An 18,975-nucleotide genomic window follows, 5' to 3' on the forward strand; every position below is an offset into this window, starting at 1 on the left:
AAACGGTTCTATACAAAATTTTCCATATTTCTCTTTTTTAAAAAAAGGGATGAGAATGGAGAAAAATATCTCTAAAACTCCACAAAATTTGTCCAAGGTAGGTTTCTTTAATAGAAAAAGTTTATAAGGTCAAAACCTTTTTTTTATATACTATTAACATATAGTAGCAACCTTAAAATGTAGAATTAAAGTGCACCTTAAAAATGTATCATAGATGGTTACTTTGTTGTTGGAAAGCCTATAATTGATCAGCACGATATTGAGATGTATGAATATGAAAAGGACAATAGCTTTCGAGTCCCAAATAATGTTTCTCGCAACATATTTTCTTAACCATCCATTTTCAAGATCTACTTGATTTGAATCGTTTTTTGAATTTAAAATTTTATAATTAGAGATGAAAATATATCCTCAATTCAACTTAAGATCTTTTTGACACCAAAATTACAATTATGATAAAATTCGAAGGTGCGTGCCTTATGCATACCACACCCTTACTTTAATTTAATTTGCGCAAGTTGGGTAGAAGAGAGTAATTTTCCAATCATGCCCATGTCCATATAATAGAATCATGACCATGATATAAGAACACCAGGAACATAACCAAAAAAATGATGGAAAAGCTTCCACCCAAGGTCCACTGCGCCTGTACAAGAAACCAACAACAAAAGAGCCAACTCCAATTGGCTCATCACCAAAGAAACATTAAACCAGCCCAAGATTAGAACAAAGTTCAACACACTTGACTATTGGCAATACACAAAACCAGCTCTTCTCTCCTCAAACGAGTACTCAATCTCAGCCGGTGACCTCTGAACATGGCCAAAAAGAGCGGCTGGTGTAGCCGAAACCATATGCATTGGGGTCATTGCAGTTTGCATGGGCATTGAAACTGAAGATGGGGTGTTTAGGAAAGGCACAGCAATGGACTGAGGGGTCCTGTTTTCTTCGTCAGTGGCTGAGATTTGGTGTTTATTGGTTGATGGGGTAGAGGGCAAGTTCGTGGTCTTAATTGGAGCATTTTTGGCAAAATTTATGTTCTGTAATTTAACATGATCATCTAAGAGTGAGTTAGAAGCCGTGTTGGGCTTTGTAGAGACTGGTGAAAATGGTTTCCTTTGTGTTGAGGGAGTTTCAGGTTCAGGATTGTTGGTGGAATAAAGAGACTGTTTCCTTGCTGGTAGGCCTGCAATATCGAGACCTCTCCTACCTGCATGATTATTCAAAGTAATGTTACTTTTCAGGGGACAATACTAAGAAGAGTATGATTAAAAAGTAAGAAGAAGATGATGACAAAGAAGAAGAAGAATAAGAAGAAAAAAATACGAGGAAAAAATAGTTCCATAAATGCCAGTTGCAAAAAAATCTAAATTTGAAACATTTAGAAAAGAAATAAAAGTTGAAGAGAAAAAGGGATAAAGAAATGAAACATTCATGGAAGTTCAATACAAAAGAAAAAATTGAGAAAGAATACTTTAGTGCTCAAATCATTCATTTAAAAGAAATATGTCAACTGAGTACTTTACACTAACGATCCTCTAATACCACTATTTAAGAAATGACACAAACCCCACCAACCGCCCCACAAAAAAAATAAAATAAAATAAAATAAAATAAAAATACAAGAAGTTTTGATTTATGTTCATGCCCCTTTTTTCAAAGTTTTGTCTTTTTCCCAAATTACCCCTTGAAAGGTCCGGAGTTTAATCTTTTTATCTGTATCAAAACTTACCTCAAACCTTACAAGATGCAAAGTTATTCCACACATCAACTCAAATTGAAGCTCATAAATTTACTACAAACATTGAAGGTGTGATTATCAACTTTAGAACGTCCGAAATTGATGTTGGAACAACTTCAAACCTCCAAGTTCTAGAGTAAGATTATGAGTAAGAAAAGATTAAACTCCGGTCCTTCAAGGTTGGAAGTATGGGCACTTTGGGAAAGAAAATGGAAGTGGGGCCAATTTGTTAAACAAAATGAGTATGAAAATGAAATCAAACTTTTTTTTTATTTGGGGGATTTCCTATAATAACAGTAATTTAGAGGGATATTAGCATGAATTTCTCCAAGATATAATGATGGGTGTTTGACAACGATTACTCCAGTCGTTAGCAAAGGAGAGGAGGAGGCAATGTTAACAGAACCATCACCAACAATGGACCAGAAAGATAATAAAACATGCTAGAAATCTATCAATGACAAAAGAAGCTAAGAAAACAATGATCAGACCCTTTAAAATCATTGTCAGAGAAAATAGTCATGTCTTGCGTACACATAAATAAACTCCGGTCCTTCAAGGTTGGAAGTATGGGCACTTCGGGAAACAAAATGGAAGTGGGGCCAATTTGTGAAACAAAATGAGTATGAAAATGAAATCAAACTTTTTTTTTATTTGGGGGATTTCCTATAATAACAGTAATTTAGAGGGATATTAGCATGAATTTCTCCAAGATATAATGATGGGTGTTTGACAACGATTACTCCAGTCGTTAGCAAAGGAGGCAATGTTAACAGAACCATCACCAACAATGGGCCAGAAAGATAATAAAACATGCTAGAAATCTATCAATGAAAAAAGAAGCCAAGAAAACAATGATCAGACCCTTTAAAATCATTGTCAGAGAAAATAGTCATGTCTTGCGAAAACATGCTAGAAATCTATCAATGAAAAAAGAAGCTAAGAAAACAATGATCAGACCCTTTAAAATCATTGTCAGAGAAAATAGTCATGTCTTGCGTACACATAAATAAACCATAAATATTATAACTGTCCAATCAAGAAGAGACCATGAATTCCTGATAATGGAAGATGGGACCATGAATTCCTGTTAATGGAAGATAAGGTTAATCTCCACTGTCCAATCAGGAAGAGACCTTGATTTCCCGATAATGGAAGGTGGGATATTAACCATAATGAGGCCTTCTGCCATCATTCACCCAGGTACAGTTAATATCCACTATCCTTTCAGGAACAAACCCATGGATTCCTAAGATCGAGTAGATGGAATATTCCTAATAAAGGGATGTGGATATTAACCACAATAATGCCTACTGAGTCTTTCACTATCCAATCGGGAAAAAAAAGTGGATTCCTAAACGAGTATCATAAACCATACCCAATTGAGTATCATACATCATACTTGAATACGATGATAGAGTTTATCTCCACCATCAAACCAGGAATAGGCCATCGATCCTAAATTGAGTATCATCATACATCATACTTGAATGGCTTATGATATACTACCATGGATTCCTAGATAAAGTAAACAGAATGTTAGACACTACTTCGCAAAGAGGTATCACATGTCCATTCTTGATAACAGGAGGTGGATATTAAACATAATGACGCCTACTTTGTCATTCACCCATGTACAATTAATCTCCACCATCGACCAATCAGAAACAGGCCAAGGATTCCTAAATGGAGAACCATACACAATACTCGAATGCTTACGGCACAACTTCCCCAACAAATAAACGTATATAAATAATGATAGAACAGAGCATTTTTTTTTTTTTTTTTTTTCTTTTTTAAGTGTTGACTGTAGTATTGAAAGTAAAAGTAAAAGTAAAAGATACAACAAGAGCATCTTATGCAAAACCAACCTGCCGAAAGAGCAGCAAAACTGTCATCCTGATGGTGATTATGAGAGCTATGTGGGCGCTCTGCCTTTTTGGTTTGTCGTGCTCCATGAGCAGAGGCCTTAGTTGGTGGAAGAAAATCAAGAGTTTGAGTGTGCATCATAGGTCCTCCAAGAGATAACCTTCTATTTGTGGACCCAGTGGATGTTCTCGAAAGCTTTCTCGCACTAGGAGTTTTAGAAGGGCTTGGCTTCGACCCAAAAAGTGCCTCCTGCTCTGCTATTAGCTGCCCCTGAAGTTTCTTTTGATCCTGCAAATTTAGATTTGCTTTTTATGGAAAAGTACTCTAAATGGTGTAAAACCAGCATATTCCATTTATGTCATCATCAATGGGGTCTGTACTGTTTCTGGCGGCTCTAACTCTCTTCCATCACCATACATGAACAGTGATGACCCTAATATATTCTGTTTTTCTATAGCCCATCATCCCCCACCCCCGAACTCTGGTGGATCTAATTCTCTTCCATCACCATCCATTAATCCCTGAACAGTGATGACCCTACTATACCATGTTTTCCATAGCCCCTCAAACTACAGCATACATCCCTTACTTTATTACATAAATCTCTAAATGTCAATATGCTTACCCGCTGTCTTTTCCGCTCCTGCTCTTTCTCCTGTCTTAAAATGTTGTAATCCTCGAGCATGGAGAGTAGACGAACCTATTTGTAAATATACAGAATTTTGATCACATTGGCTCCACTCTGATCCAAAAAGTTTAGATGAAAGAGATTTAGAAACACTTACTCCATCATACATGAATTCTTTCCCTCTTTCTCTTTCCCACACTGTAGTTTTGACAACCAAAGCTTCAACCGTGGCTGCTCCACAAAACAATATAGTTAAAGCCCATGAAGCAAAGGCAATAGCTAATCGATGCAAGGTGAGCAAACAAATGATCAAAAAGCTCTCTCACTCTCTGAGAAAAGTACCTGGGATCTTGCTAACTGCTGCCCGAGCTTTCTCTGCACGTTTTAATGTAAGATGGGCACCTCTACCAGCATTGTAGCGATTCTCATCCTGTAACATAAAATGTCTAGTCTGGGTCGTCATCTAACCTTTAGTGTAAGATGCTCACTACCAATCTTTTATATTTTAATGGAAAATCTGAGTTTAGAAAGGATCCTTAAATAGTACAGTAATGTGTGTGTGTGTGTGAGAGAGAGAGAGAGAGAGAGAAACACCCATACAGAGAGAGAGAGAGAGAGAGAGAGAGAGAGAGAGAGAGAGAGAGAGAGGGGAGAGAGAGAGAGAGCCTTGATCATTATGCACTAAAGATTTCAAAGGAAACAAATTCAGAAGCTGTACCCTGTTGTAATCCTCAAGCCAATTTTCCTCGTCACAAGCAACCAACCATTTATCAACCTTGTCAAGAATTTCTTTCCTACTAAAAGCATCCTCTTTGACCTTGGCAATTTGAGCCTCAATTTGCTCCAGAATACAAGACGGGTCGACAGTCCCTGAATAAAAAATTAGCAAGATACCAGGATTAATACATAGAGCATAAGAGGACAGGTGAGATATTTTCTCCCTTGAATGTAAATTATCAAGGAAATAAAATTGGTTTTTCTGGAAATGTTCCTATAAAACTTGGAGAATAAACTCGGAACAAGGAAAAAATTTTTTACAGAAAGAACAAGAAAAAAATGTATCAAAGAGAGAACAATCACATTCTTTTTTCAACTAAAGGCCTATCAATGCCTAATGTTTTGCAAATTTTTCATAAATAGATAACTAATAAGTTTCTCACAAGCTAATTTTCATTTATCCATAATTCTTCCAATTTGCGAGTAGCCTCTTAGCAACATTCAGAAACTTGTCTTTTTTAATCTTGTAATATTTCCATGAGTTTTTAAAAAATGATATTATCACTTCCAGTTTTATCTATATCTTGAGTAGAATATGAGAATAATCTATACAAAGCCCTAGTCCCATAAGTGTCTTAAATTTTCCTTATGCCACTAAAATTGCCATTTCCTTTTCATATCATCACTTCATATTTCTTAAACATGTATAGAATGCCAATATAAGAACTTAATGAAGTTGGAAATGCATGGTGCACACGATCTTGTCTTTAAATTTTTGACACGTACCATTTGTTCACAAATCCTTTACGATATTTACTTCATTTGCCTTTTTACGTTTGCTTCATCTGTTATCTTCCTTCAATCAATGGGCCTATCAATTTTCTAAAATATTTCTTCATCTATTTTCCTTTTATCAGCATAGTAAGAAAATCAGAACTTATTACTGTAGCTAACACATACCAGACTCAATTGCGGCAACTGCATATGCCATTGTAGTTTCTTCATCGGCATCCACATGGGTTTTTCTGCAAATCTCTTCTAGCTCTGTTCTCTTCTTCAGCACAAGCTCTTTCATCTTGCTTTCTTTCAGTTCCTCCAGCCTCGCAACCTCTGCCTCCACCTGCACAAACAAATGTCCGTCATATTCAAAATCGAAAAGTCAAGCAAAGGACTTGGAGGAAAAGAAAGAGAAGATACCTTCTATAAACCATGGACAATGATGTTCTATAAAAAAAAATCACAATTCAATGGCATCGTCACCGTTTAATGGGATAACAAATGGTGATTTGAATGTTGAAATGATGGAGGGAGTGGAATGCTCTCGTCTTTGGGTCTTGCGAGGCAGGATTGATCCCACTCTCTCCTTCATCTCTAATCATTGCATTGGATAGAAATGGCTAAAATGGAGAATAGTATTCTACCATCAATGAGATTAATGCATATTATCCTCCCTTCATGTGCAGAATGTCTTGATAAGGGCAAAAACTGGTGACAATTAAAGGCTCTAAAGTCTTAAAGGATATAGGAAACAAGTGGAAGTCTAGGATGAAAAATGATGCTGACAGTTAAAGGCTTTAAAGGAAACATTAGACATTCACAGTCAACAATTCCGTGTGTCTTCCTAGGTCTATTTTTTTAGGCATTTGGACAATAGTTGGCATTGAAATATGCCAGGCAGTCTTAGGTTCCTTCACCACATGCAAATAGATTCACTGGCACATAAACACAGGCATAGGTGGTAAAGCCTAGGGTGTGAATTGAACTATATTTAGAGAAATGTTTAACATTAAGACTAAAATGAAGGCATGCTTGTAAAATGTTATTTATTAAGAAGCAAAAGAGGTAATTTGATAGTATAAAACATGAAGATGTGAACGAGTCAAGAAAATTCAGCAGGCTATGTTAGTAGTTTGGCAATCAGGGGTAAAATTCACAACAGTAGAAACACCTCATTGGTAGGACCAACTTAAGAGTAGAGTTCTATGGGATTTAATTGTTTATTTATTACAGCACAGTTTATTAGTTGAAAACTGAAAAATCCTGCTCTGAGGATCTAAAAGCTAATTAGTAAGATGCGTAATGAGGCTAGCCAATATACGATTTCTAGATCAAATAGGGAAAGTTTATAAATTTCCATTTGATCACCTATCTTTGTTCACCATTTTTATTTTTGAATGAAAAATGCAGTAAATAATAAATGTCCATGTATATCATAGTAATTCTGGTTTCTCAGTCATTTGCATCAAATTGATTGTGTATCATGGTAATTGTGGTTTCTCAGTCATTTGCATCAAACGAAAGATAACATTGTAAATCTCATTGTTTCAATTCAAGTTATAAATTGTCAATAGGTGATTATTAAATACATAGGCTAGTCAATTGCTCATTGGAGTTCTAATATTTTGTCAAAACTTTTTGTGCAAGGTAGAAAATCTGAGGAGTTTTTCAGTGGAAAGTTGAAGAGACGAAGAAATAATTAAAGGTTCCTCCCTCTTGCTCTTGGTTGTAAGGTTTTCTTTGAAGCATATGGTGAAAGATCTTAATGTCTGTGGATTGTTATAGGACTGATTAAATCATTAAAAATGTCACCTCATCATTTTTCGGTTGATCATTTGAGCATCCATCACGTGAAACTCCTTTTCTTGGTTGTTGCACTATTTTAGAGGGAAGGTATCAAACTTTAAAGTGAAATTTTTCTACAGTTAGCAATGACCATTTTGCATATCTAGGTTTAAAAAATAGCATATGAAAGATTTGGGTAGCCCTTCAAATAAAATAACAAAAATAACAACATGGAAAAATAAGATAAGGAGATTTACGTAATTGATGAAATCCACAGAGAGGTTATTGGGTTCATTAATTTCATGTTCTTTAGCAGCAATGTTACAGGTAACGCTTTGAAACACTTGTTGCTCTTCTACAGGTGTATCCATCAAATTCCACAGCTCCAACATTGTAGTTGCTAGATCTTGCAGCTGTCAAAGTTAGATAAAGGATATCAGAGATTTCAAAAATAAAATTTATCATAATTCACTAATACCATTGAAAAGACTAGAAGAAATTACATACCTTCTGCATTCTCTGTATCTTGACCTCTCTCAACTTCTGTATGGCATTGGCCAACCTATCAATAGTCTCATTGCTAATGCACTTTGATGCTTCAGAATCCTCCAAACTAGGGTGGACCTCCCTAACTGTACTCAAGAAATCCATACCAAGCACTGCACACAATCCACTCAAGGAATTCATATGCTCCATGACCTGTTTCAGGCGATCACTCTGCAAAGATAACAGTTCTAAGACACCAGAAAATCAAATACCCCCCATAAAAGGGAAACAATTACAAAAAAGAAAAAGAAAAAAGAAGAGATATTTAAAACAACCCAAAAGTGAGAGACAAACATGTCAAATTGAGACCCCCAATTAAGAGAAAAGGAAACGGCTCATGGGTGTGCAGAAAAGCTATCTAACCTTCTCCTTTTGGAGTGCTTGTAATTGGTTATGGAATTCTTCAAGTTTTCTAAGTGATAAGTCACTCTCATCAACTATAATCTTGGAAGAATTGTGGAGTGTTGAGCCAGAGATCTCCCTTGAAATCTTCTGAATTTGCCCCAAAACATCTGAAAATTGATTTATCCGATCAACCTTCCTCTTTCTCATCTCTTCTAGCTGTGGAAGCATTGCCTCAACCTCTTCCTTTAAGCTTCCAGCCTTCTGATCGGACTGAAAAATGCAGAAAACTATATGTTCATCAAAATTTTAACCCTGAGAGAGAGAGAGAGAGAGAGAGAGAGAGAGAGAGAGAGAGAGAGAGAGAGAGAGAGAGAGAGAGAGAGAGTACCTGCTTAAGAAGCAGAGGCCTCTCCCCCATTGTAGCACAAATGGCTGCAAGCTCGGCTTCACAATCTGCAATGGTTTGGCGTAATTGAGCTCGAGCTCGGCTAGCTTGATCAACCTTTCTCCTATAAACTTCCAAGCACTCCTGCTCAAGCTGAAGTAACATTCTATCCCTCTCAGAATCTGGTTCTCCCACTTCATCCCATATCAACTGCCCACAGATAACGAGAAAAACAGGAAACCCTAAATCAGGATCATCCAGGAAAGTAGTTCCTTAGCGAGAGAGAGAGAGAGAGAGAGAGAGAGAGAGAGAGAGAGAGAGAGAGAGAGAGAGAGAGAGAGAGAGAGAGAGAGCGAGAGAGAGAGCGAGAGAGAGAGACCTGGAGGTCATAAAGAAGGGTTCCACAAGTCGTTTGATTGCTCTGGAACTCTGTCATTCTGTACATTTACAGGCAAAAGAAGCAAAATCATTAAAGAAAATTTAACCATAAGCCACTAACTGCATCAAAAGATTTAAAACACTGAAAAATCTTTCGTCATGGTAGTTCTTCAGAGTACCCATGGACCCTAAGTATCGATAACAGATGCGACGTTTTCAAGAACAGGTTTAATCCCGTGAAAATTATTAGACTCCAAACCCACAAAAACGTCATGAAAATTCTTGAAACAGTCTACCATTTCTGAGATCAAGTCAATAAAACCCAGATTGTAGCCAAAAAAAAAAAAAAGGGACCAAAGGGAAAACCCCACCAAAAAAATGAACAAAAACACCAAAAAAAATTGTGCACCTGGAACACCTGAATCTCTGATATTTCCTTTGATCTGAAAGTGTAAAACCTTCTAAAGAGCAGACCTAACCTTCCAATCTATGAAGGGTTTAGAGAAGTGCCCTGTCTCTGAGAAATCCAAGAAATCAGTCGAACTTTCCGCTTTCTTTCACGTTTGAAAATAGGAAAAACCCTAATATGAGAACCCTAGCATTTAAACTAGCCGTTGCAGGTGCTTATGTATTTTAAATTTGTACAGGGTAAAACGCCACCTAACCGTTGAGAAACAGCCTCACCAATGAAACCGCTATTCTGAAACCACTTCTGGTTTCGATTTGAAAAATCTCAGTAGAGAGAGAGAGAGGGGGAATGGAAAAGGAGAGAAAAATTTTAGAGAGAGAGACGTGGAATTCGAAATTGGAAAGATATAATTTGAGTATGACCTTTTTATTTTTTTTACTTTTGAGAAGTTAAGATAAGGGGGGCTTTTAAAAGGAAAGGAACAAATTTTGAGGATTTCGTTTGTTTTTGTGAGAGAGAGAGAGATAATGGGTCCGGTTTTGAATTTCGAAATTCAAAAGGGACGAAGAGGTCTCAAGTTTGTGGGGTATGATTTGATTTTGCCTTTTCTTTTTCATTTTTTTTTTTCTGGGTATGATTTGATTTTGCCTTTTCAGCTTTCTTATTGTTTGGAACCTTCTATGTGGCCTAATCTTTAGGTTATTGCACTTTTGTTTTAACAGTCTGGAAAAAAACTGCCTTTCATGGTCATACACGGTTAGGGTTGGCAATGGGCGGGGTGGCCTACCCTGGTCTAGTGAGCCGATCCTAAAAAATTTGGGCCTGGGTCACAAAATGTGGTATGAGGGTGGGGACATGGGCTAGGTCAATATGAGCTTGACCTAGTTTGGCCCAACCCAGCCTTTATTTTTTTTATATTTCTTGTATTTTTTAAAAAAAAATTACCCGACTCGATCTAGCCCTTATAGGGCTAGGAGTGGGCCTAAGCCGGCCCCCAGGAGAATAAGGCTGGGGCTAGCCCAACTAGGGTCCCTCCCATTGCCAACCCTAACACGGTGAAAATTCTGATTTTAGTTGTTGTTGTTGTTTATTATTATTAAGGATGAGGTTTCTATAACATCAAGGCTTTATGACAACAAAATGAAGCCTCATCTCAAATCCTCATTCAGAAAGGACTTTTGATTATGGAAATCTCTATGATGGCTCTAAAATCAATTTTCATCTCCGACAATAAAATTTGAAACTCAAAAAATTGTTTGATCTTGTAGATCTGTGACACATGTTTTTAAGGCAAAATAGATGGTTTGCTATAATATATATTATTTTTGATAGAGCAAAAAATTACAATTCAAGCGTTGGAAAACCTTTACATTGATCACCTCAACTTGAACGTTATGGTTGTGAAAAAATATTAGGATTTCAAGCTCTAAAAATAGTGTATATAATAACAAACTTTCCATTTGGCCCTAAAAATTAGCAGTGTTTAAAAAAACGTCGAGTCGAACCGGACTCGCCCGGTTCGACTCGGGAATCGCCATGGACGGATCAAATCGGCGAAAAAAATGGGAATCGTTCGGTTCTAGAGAGAATCGGACGAATATGTACAGTGACTCGCCGATTCACTGTACGGAATCGGCGAGTCTGTACAGTGAATCGGCGAGTCCCGTACGGTTTTTTTTTTTTTTTTTTTTGTTGTTGTTGTAATCCATGATAGATTTTTTTGTAATACTTGATCGATTTTTTTGTAATCCATGATCGAATTGTTTTTTTTTTTTTGTAACCCATGATAGAGTTTTTTGTAATCCATGATTGAATTTTTTGTAATCCATGATCGAATTGTTTTTTTCTTTTTTTGTAATCCACGATTGAATTTTTTGTTTTTATTTGTTTGTTTTTTTTTTGTAATCCATGATCGAATTTTATGTAATCCATGATCGAATTTTATGTAATCCATGACCGAATTTTTTGTAATCCATGATTGAATTTTTTAAAAATTTGTGATTTTTTTTTTTTAATCCATGATCAAATTTTTTTTGGTAATCCATGATAGCATTTTTTGAAAATTTGTAATTTTTTTTTTTTAATCCATGATCGAATTTTTTTTTGTAATCCATGATAGAATTTTTTTAAAATTTGTGATTTTTTTTTTTTAATCCATGATCGATTTTTTTGAAAATTTGTTTTTTTTTTTTTTAATCCATATTATTCAAAGAGAAAATGAGAGAGATGATGATTCTGAGCCCACCCTATCCCAACCATATTATTCACATATCGAGTCCCAACAGCAACAGTGTAGGAATGAGCACGACAGTGCAGGTGAGCATGAAGGATGGACAATCTTCGGGGATTTTAGATTGGGAACACAACAAAATACTAACACTCAGGGATTTAGAAATAGTCAGACGCCTACTAATATCGATGATTCGTTTTTAGATCGAATCAATGAATTGTTAAACGAATTCAATCAATGGCACCAGCGTGACCAAGAAGAACAATAACGTCGTCTATCATTTTATTTTTAAATCATATGTTACTAATTTTATGCTTTATTATAGTCCATGTATGTTGATATACTTATTCCATGATAATTATATGTTTATCCTTTTGTGTGATGTAAATTAAATGCTGAATGGCGGTTCATGCAGGGAAAGAACATATCAATATTCGCATATTCATTCAAAAACATGAAAATTCTTAATGGAGTACCTTCATTTCTTATTGCATTCCTAAAAAACAATATTTATAATGAATTTTAATAATTTTTTAGAATTTTTTTTAAGCTTTATTCTGACCGATTCACCCGATTCTCAATCCGGATCGTCGATTCGCCGATCCGAATCGGTTTTTTGGAAGCCCGTCCGAGTCACCGATTCGTTTTTTAAACCATTGAAAATTAGTGTTCAGGGATCCACAAGTTCTCAACCATTTTTTGAGTTTCAAATTTTATTTTTAATGTTGGAAATTGATTTTATAGCCATCATGAATATTTTTGTTCCCAAAAGTGCTCTCTGAACGAGGATTTGAGGTGGGGCTTTATTTTGTTTTTATAAAGCCTAGGCCTTATGGAAACTTCATCCATACATCAATGAATGAAAATTCTTTCACGTGTGAGGAGATGCACTTCCACATGAGCATGCCCTTACGCATCCAACATCCATCTTTAAATGTGAACTCACCACACCTTGTAATATGAATTGGATGGTGGATGTACTGCTTGTGTGCAATATAATATACACATCATCTATCCTCTTAACTTTTTTTATCATATTAAATTTTAATGACTTTAAAGAAAGGGGTTATCTAGAGAAATTTACACATACATTTCCTTAAATACTGTGTGGCCAGCAATCATAAGTCCAACATCTTGCTGTCACCTCAATCTCGCTCTTGATGGTGCCCATCACCTTCATTTTTTTAAAATGATTTCATCGAAAGTCAATCTCTATGAGATAGCTAGTGACAAGATTGAGACATGAAACCACGAACCACAATCTCTTAAGAAAAGTAATTGATATAGAAGATAACCTAGTCTTTCAACTTTCTAGGAGTGAGTAAATAGAAGATAATCAGGACATTGAACCAATTATCTATTTTAGAGCCATAGAAACCCTAAACGAGACACACAGATAGCTGCCATACATGAAGCGTTAACTCCATAGTGCAGAATCGTGTATAGGAACTTATCCCCCTATCTCCTCGGAAAAAATCCATAAGATATAATTAGATTTTCAAAAAAAAGTTATATTTAGAGGAAAAACAAAAAAGCACAAAGTCAAACTTGTAGCCAAGGGGTTCAACCAGAAAGAAAGCATAGATTTTATAATGAGACTGAAAGCATAGATTATATAATGAGACTACGGTCAAATTCCTATCTATTAGAATTGTGGTTTCCATAGTTGGCCATTTCGACTTCAAACTCCATCATGTAGATTTTAAAAAACAACCCTTCTAAATAGCTAAAAGAAAAAACATACATAAAATAACCCTAGGGTTTCATAGAAAAGAGAAACAAAATAGACTCCATAGATCCCTTTATGGTCTTAAACATATATCGCGATAGTGGATCATCAATCTCCATGAGATCCTGACAAAGGATGGTCTGTTGCATACATGTCAAGGTAAGTGAGAATGATATAGTTTTTGTCACTATCTAATTTGCACATCTTCGGAACTAAAGGAGCAAGAGATAATGCTACTCTTAAATGAGCTTGACTGAATTGCTTTGACTCGGCCGAGTAACTTGCTTCGGCCAAGGTCCGATTACCTTGGCCAAGTTGATTTTCTTAATATTGATTTAACTATCCTAAACAGCATCTTGTAAGAGAAAGTTGGAGAAATTTTCAATGGACTATAAGCCCATGTTGGCGCTGATGGATACAAAGATCAAGATAAGACTCGATATGTGTTTGAAAGTGAAATTTGAAAAGGAACCCATGAAGAGATTAACCTACATTGAAGTGGGTTCACCTACATGTGCTACACTGAGGAAGATGGACTTATGGAAAAGGCCCTTTCATGGTGAAAGACACAAACCACAATTGCCAAATACCCCATGGAATCCAGATATATGGCACGCTGCCTAGCAGCAAAAGAAGTGGTTCAGTTAAAGAAATTCCTAAATCAATTGAAATTTGACCGCATGAGGTGTGCGTGTGTGAGGATCTTGTAACAACCTATTTGTACTTTGTGTGGCAAAGGAACCACGATTTCATGAAAATCCAAATCTATCAAGGTCGACTATTACCACTTTTGGAACAAAATCCAAGATGAAGAAATCGAGGCATCATATCCTACCATAGAGGCCATGTTAATAGTTCTTTTGATGGAAGGATTAGTGATGAATGTGTTTGATGAACATGTACATAGGATTGGCTTGAATGATTGTAAGGCCTTCAAAAGCTATAAATACTACCACCTCTCCATTCGCACAGTTGTTATATCTTTTTATTTATAAAAGATAAATATATAGATGTTTTCACCCGTACTGACTTTTTAAGACAACATACCAGACACTTATGACACTGATACGCGCGCCGTCCCCCGGTCCAAAGTGTAACGGCATCCGAAAAAGCGACTCGTACACAAAAGCAATGTCACTTAGAATACTGGCCAACGGTGTCAAAACATGTTTTGAGGGAGACAATGAGATAAGGCCTTACTTACTTACTAAGGGTTTTTATTTTTGAAATGGCATGTGGAAGATTTTCTAAAATCCTTTAAACCTGTTAATTTCATATAAAGACAATGGTTTTCTTTGATATTTTTAAATTAGATCGTGCCCTCATCTTAGGGAGGGAATGTTAGAAAAATGCTCCTACTATGAGCCACACTTATTACACTTTTAACATTAAGAAGACGCATGCTATGCTGTAATGCATTGGTATATATATGATTCCTTTCCAAAACTAATTACCATATTTTGGAACTTTTCTTTTAATTAAACATAACAGTTGATGTTTTGATCAATTTGGAGAATGTAGGCAAGATGGGTAGGACGACGGAAGGGTGGGTGGTATGGAAATTTATTCCTGTAAATACTATTAAACTTAATTTTAATGATAGCTCCTTTGATAATCTACATTTGACAAGTGCGGAGGTTTGTTTGGAGATCATCATGGAATAATGCCAGTTACCTCTTCAGGTCCATGCAGTATTAAAAGAGTTAATGAATCCGAAGTGTTAGCCTTAATGTAGGAGAATTAAAAGTTGGGGTAACTCAATTACCATGGAAGGTGCTTAAACACTATCAAATGTTGTAAAAATAAGCAATGAATTCCTTGGATTTTGTAGACGATATGGTTGAAAACATAGTTATCAAATCCGGATCGAACTGGTGGTTCAACCAGTAGGACCACCGACTGGTGTTTTGGTCGATCTAATATGAACACTAAACTGGTTCTTGAGAACCGGTCAAAATTGGTGGTTGACTGGTTGAACTGGTTTGACTACTGGTTTTGCCTGTTCTCATGGATGAAACGGCCAATCTTTCCCTACACCTCTCCTTCTATTTTTTTGGCTTTTTTTTTTTGCTTCCTTTTTTTTTTTCCATATTTTCTTTTTTGCAAAAGGATATATTATTTGCAAAATCTTTAATCCAAAAGACCTCAAAATTTTGGCAAAAATCATCACCCTAAATGGTTAATTTGAATTTTTCTTACTTACCATTTTAGCGTGCACGCTTCACTTTTTTGTTGCACTTTTTGGTTTTATTTTAAAATTTTCGTTCCCTCTCTTCCAATCGTTACTCTCTTTAATGGCGACAAAGGTTCACCCGGAACGTATTCATTGGCGCACTTCAACTTTATGAATAAGGATGTCACAGGTTATATTGATTTTGGTGTAATTTACTAAACTTAAATATTTATTTTTTTTGCAGATTTTTTTACAATAATTTTATTAAAAATCTCTTATTTTTAATTGAGTTTTCTATTGTTTTACCTAAGAAAATAGTTACACAAGCGCAATGCCCTAAACAATTAAATTAAGGCACATCTCATAAATTCATTAGAAAAGATTGTTTCAATGCTGAAAAACGCTCAATTCAATCATCTCTACTTCGAGATTTATAGATATGACAAAATTTGCTTTCAAATCTCGGAAATAGTGCATCTTGTAATGTATTATCAATACTGTCAATTTTCAATATTTTCAAGTATTCATAGATCTGTTTAATCTACACTAGTTTTAAACTTTAACTTTTATAATTAGAGATGAAAATAAATTTTCAGGTCATGAACAAGATTTCTAATATTTAAACAACATATTTCGACAATATCTTAAGTTGCGCCATACTTTGATTATTTAGGGCCTCGACCTTATACAAACCACACCCTTTACCTTCTCTACATATTTCCTTTAAAAAGCGGCGAGTCACAATGGACTCGCTTGAGTCAACAAGGGAATCGGTCACCACGTGTCGATTTTTATGTAATTTATGTAAAACCCTGAATCGCCTAAAGAGAATAGATTATTTTGAACAGTGTTCACAAAACCGGCCGGTTAGATCGCCACCATTGGGGTTAGGGCCGGTTTTGCGGTAAGCATGGTAATAGGTAACTCTTCAAAAAAAATTGGGACCAAAACTGGCCGATTCAATGTCGAACCAGCGGTTTTTCTTCAAAACCTGCCGGTTTTCCTAACCGGTTCGGTTTACTGTTGTTTTTGTGCGTTATAACGCATCAAATAACGGTCGTTAGTTAACACATGCCCGTTATTTTCATAGATCAAGATTTTGCAGCTTTTTTTTTCTTCCATTTTGTAGTTTTTTATTTTTTTATTTTTCAGTCAAATATTGATGTTATACACCGTAAAGTTTCCATAGATTATCTATTATTGAATCAAAAGTCGAAAAACAAAGAGTTCTTGGCCGATTGAAATGGGGATTTTTGAAAATTATAAATTTCTGCCATTCTATCAAATGCAGCTCTAATACCTCATATACTTTTATAAAAATGGAGGGCTTTGATTGATTGTTGAAGGATTCAATGTTTACATATTTCAAATTTTCCAAAACGATGAAGATTTGAGGTTTTTTTGGGCCAACTGTAGCTCAAAGAACTGTGTTTATCCAAACAAATTGATTTCTGATCGATCAATTGATCGATTTTTATCAAATTAATCATTGAAGTTTGATCATAAAGTCCTTATCTATCAAATAAACTAGTTATTTTGATTTACTATTGATTATTTTTTTTTATATCGATTTTTTTTTTTTTTGCCTTTTTTCCTAAAATTTTCGTGAAGTAAAAAATTTGTAAGTTTTTTTAATAAAGATCTCAATAGTGAATAAGTCTTCATGAAATTTGGACCATTTGAATCTTAATTGGAGTATCTATCATATCCCCATATCAATTTGTTCAAAAAATGAAAGATTTGGGGTTGATTTCGACTCTAAAGTTTCTGTATTCTTTGGCTCGATTTTAGGGTTCTTAAAACAAATTTTTTTTTTAATAAAATTACTTTTGTTTTTATAAAAATATGAAATTTGTGATGAATATGAGAAAAAAAGAAGATATTCTTTTTTCTAAACTTATATTTTTTTGGTGAGCTTGTTGGATTTTTTTAATGTTATATATGTTTTTACAAAAAAATGTTTATTTGTGATGCATATCAGGAAAAAAATTGTTTCTTTTTAATATTATACATTTTTGGTGAGTTTGTTGGATTGTTTTTAATGTTTTATATATTTTTTTATAAAAATATTATTTTGTGATGAATATCATAAAACATTTATTTCTTTTTAAGGTTATTTTTGGTGTATGTTACTGATGTTTGTGTTCTCAACTTCTTGTTTAGTTGTGACATTTTCTACTAATTTGTTTTTTTATTTGTTACAAACTATCTATCATTTGTTGCAACTTCATACTCCTTAAATCTGGTTATTAGCCTCTATGAAGAAAAGAGGTAGAAACTAAAAAGTGTTTTACTCATCTCTCATGTTTCCACATGATGAAATGGATAAAAACCTTAACTTTTTTTTTGTTTGTTAATATGCATCTTAATTCTACATTTTAAACTTGTCATCTTATATAATTGTTTTATTTTTATGTTAAAACCCAACTCAAAAGGCTACTGAGTAAATGAGGTTTGGCCATTTAATAATCGATTTGGTCATTTCAAAATAGATTTGGCCATGTGAAAATCGACTTGGCCACATTTTTTAAAAATATGCGATTTGGCCATTTGAAGCCGTACTTAACACCTTACCCACACCAAGTTACTATGTAAATAAGGTGCTCTCTCTTTCTACCTTGACTCAACCATTTGAAAAGCTGGGAACATCATGCTACACAAAAATATGCTCTCAAACCCAATTCTAAACCGTATTAAAACAACAATTTTCAACATCAACATTAAAACAATATAGAAGCATACGAATTGCAAGTGGGACGCTCTTGTGCAATTCACTTTTCGTCTTCATAAAAAAAATATAAAAAAATTAATTTCATGAAAAAACAAATAAAAAATATAAAAAAAAACAAATAAAAAGAACTTAGGTTTTTACTTTTCTCTTAAAAAAAAAAAAACTAAAATGAAAATAATAATATCATCAAAAAAATTAAAAAAATAAACAGTAATACAACAAGCATTTATTGCTAAAAAACAAAAAAGACAATACATCTTTTTTTTTTCTTGCAAAAAAAAAAATAATAATAAAACAAATATTTCTTGTCAAGAAAACAAAATAAAAGGTACCAGCAGCATTATTTTCTTGTAAAAAAAATAAAAAGTAATACAACAAGCAGAAAAAAAAGGTAATATAACATCTTCTTTTTTTTCTTGTCAAAAAAAAAGAAGTAATACAACAAATATCATATTTTCTGGTAAAAAACAAAAATACAACAAGTATTTCTTGTCAAAAAAATAAAAGACATTTCTTAATACAACAAATATTT

At 34.5% G+C, this 18,975-nt stretch overlaps 1 protein-coding gene across 1 annotated transcript; it reads right to left on the reverse strand.

Moving 5' to 3' along the window:
* Positions 1-536: 536 nt before the first annotated feature.
* On the reverse strand, positions 537-9,771 carry PLE (Microtubule associated protein (MAP65/ASE1) family protein). The gene is made up of 13 exons (XM_088846210.1): positions 9,581-9,771; positions 9,173-9,230; positions 8,797-9,003; positions 8,427-8,678; positions 8,025-8,234; positions 7,775-7,930; positions 5,916-6,075; positions 4,957-5,108; positions 4,581-4,668; positions 4,396-4,469; positions 4,236-4,310; positions 3,613-3,898; positions 537-1,210 (listed from the first exon to the last, which is right to left on the reverse strand). Exons 2-13 carry the CDS (start codon positions 9,227-9,229, stop codon positions 747-749), a joined length of 2,181 nt encoding a protein of 726 aa, XP_088702336.1. The 5' UTR covers position 9,230; positions 9,581-9,771; the 3' UTR covers positions 537-746.
* Positions 9,772-18,975: the final 9,204 nt, after the last annotated feature.

The sequence above is a fragment of the Amborella trichopoda genome, chromosome 9 (genome assembly GCF_054954075.1).
Source record: "Amborella trichopoda isolate Santa Cruz 75 chromosome 9, AtrichopodaSantaCruz75HAP2 v2.0, whole genome shotgun sequence".
Classification (NCBI taxonomy): domain Eukaryota; kingdom Viridiplantae; phylum Streptophyta; class Magnoliopsida; order Amborellales; family Amborellaceae; genus Amborella; species Amborella trichopoda.